Below are 6,000 nucleotides of genomic sequence, written 5' to 3'. Positions count from 1 at the left end.
TTCTCTTATAGTAGTGAAGTTCTCAAAGTTACATCACAAGGTTTTTCATGGAACCTTAGTATTTTTTGTATTGAAAAAATCCGATAAATACCCAACTTGTTAAATGTAATCAATTTCATTATATCTTGGATTCCTCATGTATATAGCAAGAATTACTAAATTAAAAATGTATGACTGATTTTGTTCTTTAGTTAATAATGTGCTTTTGATTTTTCGGTAATTTTAATTGATTGTGATAACAGTATTTCCATTACTATAATTCACATATTATTCTGAAATTTTAATAATTTCTTTCCTATCTTTATTATTTTAATAAGATATTATCAGAAAATGTTACATTTTTATTTATACGAACAACCTTCATTATTTTATTTATTTATTTTTTTTGCAGACATAAATCTATTCTCACCAAGATGACCACGAATTATACTCTAGGAGTTGCTGACTATTCGGTGATTGCAGTTGCATTGACCATTTCTGCTGCTATTGGAATTTATGCCAGAATTGCTGGAGGAAAACAAGTGAAAATTGACGAGGTATTATTAGGAGACAAGAAAGCAGGCATTCTTCCCCTTGCGCTTTCTTACATGGCTACCACAGTGTCAAGCATCCAGACTGTAGGGTTTCCATCAGAAATATATAGATTTGGCATTGATGTTGTTTTTATGATTATAGGTGACATTATTGGGTTGAGCATAACGGTAGTGTTTCTCTTCCCAGTGTATTTTAAAATAGCAAAATTCACCATTAATGAGGTAATCAAAAGTTGACATCGTCAATTCTGTGTCTAAATATATATTTTGTGCATGCAATTTGCATCCATATTACATATCTAGAAATAAGTCAGAATGTCCGAGACAAAACACTGCCATGTCTGTAGAGTCCAGATAAATCTCTTTCAACTAAAAATCCTGATAAAGGTTTTTCTGATTCTAGACCGATTTAAATTCAGGTCTTTCCAATCAATGAGCTTTGGCGAAACCGAATGTGCTACGAGGATATTCGCTAAATAGTTTATATTTATCAAATATGACATTAAATCTCATAAAGAAACTAAACTATTGTGGGATTTGTAATGAAAGCAAACCAGTACCATAGTCATTTCTGTCATAAAGGAAGGTGATATATATGAGTATATATGAGTTCACTTAAAAGTACTGTATATCCTAATAGACAACAGCAACATTAAGTGAATTCATATATGCTTTACAATCAATTTTAAATTTCTTAACTTCTGAAGATATGAATGACCTTTTGATCTGAAGTGCAAAAAATATTTAAATAACACCTGCTCCAGCTAAAAATGCCAAAACCAGACATCCCCTTGACACTTCGCAAACTTTGAGGAAACAAATGATACCATTGGGGTATAGCATAAATTTAAATTCCTCACAACACGTTCAGAGGATCCATTTGCAATTTGTCCAGTGGGAGCTCCAAATGGGCCAACTGAGGTCAGTTCCACTTACTTTCTTTTAGCGGATATTTCTTCTAACCTAGAGCAGGTAAATAGAACAGATAAAGCAACAAGGGAAGATGAAATAATAATGAAACAAATCGTGCAGAAATATCTCTGAATGTCAACTTCTAATTTAGGATTGTTAGAAATACACTAAGAAATTGAATTTATCTTATCGGATATTTTAAAAATCTTTCATTCTCCTATATCGCGCAAAGATAGAATATCAGTAATACTGTGATAATTATTCTTAAGGCTTCATTTATTTCTCTTGAAAATTATATCTTTATTACAAGAATATGCGGAAATAGGCGAATATGGCAGAAAGAATCGAAGGATTTCCTGCGCCCACTTTATCATGAATGCATGGAAATTCTGGTAAGCAGTGTACGATCGATGGTTAAGCGAAAAAAAAAAGATTTTAGAAAGCTTTATAATCATGCAATTTTTGTAAACCAAAATATCTCTACATCTTTTGTTTTATTTTATTTTTTTTATTCAAATCATCGTATTATGGAGATTTAAACACTCCCTAACACTGTAAATTACCGTTTTTAATTTAGTATTTGCAGAAAAGATTCGGGGAGTGTATTAGGACATTTTCCTCACTTGCGTTTATGATGCAGACAGTAAGTATCATTTAGAAAAAAAATGTTTTAATTTTGATATTCACTGCCTTTTATTTTACTCTTTATTTACTTCATTTGTTGATGAAGTTTTCTTTTTGTTTTACAGATTTTCTTTTCTGCTTTGATTTTATACGCAAATGCAGTAAGTTTAAACTGTGTTACAGGAATGGCAGATTGGGCGCTGATTTTTATAATTGGAACAATCTGCACTTTATATTCTACAATAGTAAGCACCAAGTTATGTCTCAATTATTATGTCTTAATTATGTTAAAATATGATTATTGTTTATATGTATTTAATATATGTTTATAAAATTAAATTATTATTAAATTATTGTTGTTAGCGTGGGTTTACTAAAGTAAGATCGTGTTATAATAATCTTCTTACTTATTATAATAAGATGGCAAATACATTGGATCAGGGTGATGCACACATCAGTCGTATATTTAGATTATGGAAAGGAACTTTGATAGATTGACGGTTGGTAACTAGATTTGAAAAAATAGGGTTAGAAATTAGATTCGTGCATCAGGTTGGTGATTGTTTGTCTGATAGGTATAAGCATGTTACGTATGGGGAGATACGAGTATCTCAGAAAAGGAAAGCCAGTAGTGGTGTATCCCAATGGCCTGATTTGAACCGTTGTTTTATAACTTGTAGATTAATGATATTGGAAAATGTTTGAATGGTGATGTACAGTTGTTTTCAGAGGATTCAAAGTTAGGAAGACCTGTGAACAGGTCTTCCTAACTTTGCAAGGTTAAAACATGTAGAACACATGTTTTAACCTTGCAAGAGGACAAGAACAGTCTGTAAATGAGCAAATGCGTGAAATTACCCAGTTAACTGTAGAGAAGTATAAGGTTTTAAAAGTCAGTAAGTATAGATGGCTTGCACAGAATGCAATTGTTGGAGAGATCTTAAAGGTGACTCAGGATGTGAGGGATCTGGGTGTGATCACTCATCTCCTACTGAAATTTCGGGGGCAGCCAAAATTATGAAGATAGCCCAGCGGATTAAGGCATTGATGCGGAGGACAGTGATGTGTAGAAGGATGAATGGTATGGTTGTATTGTTTAAGTCTTTGGCAGGCTGCACATATAATAGGTACTAACGACAAGTTCAGTATGAGAAGGGATATGAAAGGGTTGTAGGAAGAGGGGAGGGTGAAGAGTGGGAATGTTTAAATCGTAAGTATATTACCTCGATATGAAAAAATGAATTAAGAAGTGATATGATGGCAAACGATTCGATGTGTAGGCTGTAGAGAAGAAATGGATGCGAATGTTTTTGTGTGTAGATTGAATTTTATGGATTGGAAAATTGGATTTGGATAAGAGGGACGGCCCACACGTGATTGCGCTTGGTATCAGGAGTCTTGTAATAGTAATAACAGTTATGAGATGTAACACAGAGAGTCAAGAAAAAACTAAATTATAATGAGAGGAATGTGAGCATATGTGTGTAAAAGCGACAATGTTATGTAACTATGTTATTGACTGGAATGGACATTATCATGAAAATGATTACGAGGAGAGAACGATTTCGATTTTGTGTGGTCCGGTTCAGTGTATCCGGAGAGTTCACCTAAAACAATTTATCGAAACACAATTTATCAAATAAACAATTCATCGAAAATCAATTCATCGAACAACAGTTAATCGAAAAAGCAATTCACCAAAAGACAATTTCCTGAAAAAGCAATTCACCGATCAGCAGTTAATCGAAAACACAAATTATTGAAACGCAATTCATCGAAAATACAGTTCACCGAAAAATGAATTATATGCATGTGGATTGAAGATTTTTGTGGCAATTTTTTATTTTGCTTTGTTTTGAGAGGGGATATACCTTTCATGTCACATATACAGTAATCTATTGATCATCTGACTCCGTTCAGAAAGCGATTTTTTGTGTGGCGAATATCAAGGACTGTTAACTAGCTGTACTGGTTGCAGTGAATGATAACCACTGAGGCGGGTATGGCAGATATAGTAGAGATGTTAAATGAACATTCCATAAAGGTGTTTCATTCTCGTGAAAATAACATCCCGAAAAACTTGAGGTCATTGGGGAGGGAGGGAGGAGAAACACTAATAGTGAGTGAATTGGAGGTATACATGAGGAACTGAGATAAACTCGGTGTCAATCAGGATGTAAGGATTGTTGATATATCAGAGCGTGTACTGAGGGAATGTTTCAAGGAGTTAAAATAGCTTAATGTACCTCTTTAACATTGCTCCTCTTCATAAATTGGGCGATATGACTATGGTTTCGAATTACATGGGTTGTGGTTAATTTATTAGAGAGGATGGTGAGTATCAGGATTCAGAATTATGATGATGATAACTTTATTTTCTTTGATGCACGGCATGAGTTTACTAAAGGAAAAAACTCGTGTTTTAGCAATCTAGTTTTTATTATAACAGGGAGACAAGTGAATTGGGAAAATGGGATGGAAATGGGAAAGAAAATGCGTACCGTTGGTATATTTACATTTTGCTAAATCTAAATATATGGATAGATTGCTGCATAACAAGCTGGTAATTAAAATGGAACAGATAGGATTGGATAATTCATTTGTGTGTTCGAGTGGAGATTGGCTGTTCTATAACTATCAGCAAGTTGGATGTGGTAGCGGATATCCCAGAAGAGGAAAGTCACTAGTGGAGTACTCCAAGAACCAGTTGAACATAAGGACCTTTATGCGGGGGGGGGCTGAAAAGTTCTAATAAACATCTAGAACAAAAATCAAAAATTATATTAAAGAAACGGATGTAAGTTACAATGAAAGCCATTTAAAAGCCGTTAACACCCATTACCCCTCAAATTGTAATAATGTATTCTTTTTCATTTAGATCTGTTCTTGGACCACTGCTATTTAATTTGTTCATTAATGATATAGGAAAGGATCTGAGTTAAACTGTACATTTATTTGCTGATGATGCAAAGTTGGGTAGAGCAATAGTGAATGCACATGATGACAAAATTTTGCAGGATGATTTGGATAGATTGACAGTCTGGGCTAATGAGAATGATGTCAGTTTAATGTGGCAAAGTGTAAGGTTATGCATTTTGGGGTGAAAAAATTTGCAACAGTATATCAAATTGGTGGAACTGTACTCCAGTAGGTTGACGAAGCCAGAGATGATGTGGGTGTGTTGGTAGAGAGGGAGTTGAAGTTTATGGGGGGGGCACATAGCAAAAGTGGCTAAATCAGCTCATCAAATCACTTGGTTACTGAAGAATACTTTGACGAGGCAGAGATAAGCAAGTTATTGAGCCTTAATTTATTGAATCTTGATAAGACCCAATCTTGACTATTATGCCCGGATCTGGCCGCCTGAGTTACTTCTTGATGGGGAGGAGGTTGAGAGGATCCAGAGGCGAGTGACCAAGATGATAGCTGGTTTATGGAATGAACTTTACGAGAACAGATTGAAGATCTATGGGCTACAGAAACTGATTGATAGGCGAAAAAGGAGTGATATGATTAAGACATTCAAATTACTGAAGCGTTTTTATAAGATTAATTCAGAAAACATTTTTCAGAACCGGTCTGGTGATGGGAGAACTAGGGGCCATTTTTGTAAACCGAGCAACAGTGTATTTAGCAAGGATGTTAGAACTGGTTTTTTTACTTGGAGACTGGCGAATGAGTGGAATAAGCTGCCAGAGTTTGTTCTGGTGCCATGACTGTAAATGTGTTCAAAGCTACGTATGATAGATACTGTGAGAATGCCGAATAGTTGTTCGTGATATGAGGTTTAGGGCATCCCTCAATGAGTCTGACTCCTTGGAGTTGCACATAATAATAATAATAATAATAATAATAATAATAATAATAATAATAATAATTTTTTTTAAACATTTTATTGTCTCAGATAAATTACATACATAGATTCAACAAT

At 34.1% G+C, this 6,000-nt stretch overlaps 1 protein-coding gene across 1 annotated transcript in view; it reads left to right on the top strand.

Moving 5' to 3' along the window:
- The first annotated feature begins 518 nt into the window (after window positions 1-518).
- The window catches only part of LOC150105607 (sodium-coupled monocarboxylate transporter 1-like), a 42,068-nt gene continuing 36,586 nt past the window's right edge, over window positions 519-6,000 (top strand). The window contains exons 1-3 of the mRNA XM_090394939.1: window positions 519-755; window positions 2,023-2,088; window positions 2,195-2,314. Coding sequence (XP_090251065.1) covers window positions 588-755; window positions 2,023-2,088; window positions 2,195-2,314 — 354 coding nt within the window. The 5' untranslated portion in view covers window positions 519-587. The remainder of the gene's footprint in view (window positions 756-2,022; window positions 2,089-2,194; window positions 2,315-6,000) is intronic.

The sequence above is a fragment of the Typopeltis vanoorti genome, chromosome 6 (genome assembly GCF_054136105.1).
Source record: "Typopeltis vanoorti isolate ZY-2024b chromosome 6, IOZ_Tvanoo_1.0, whole genome shotgun sequence".
In the NCBI taxonomy this organism is placed as follows: Eukaryota; Metazoa; Arthropoda; class Arachnida; order Uropygi; family Thelyphonidae; genus Typopeltis; species Typopeltis vanoorti.
This window is presented reverse-complemented; position numbering and strand designations above follow the sequence as displayed.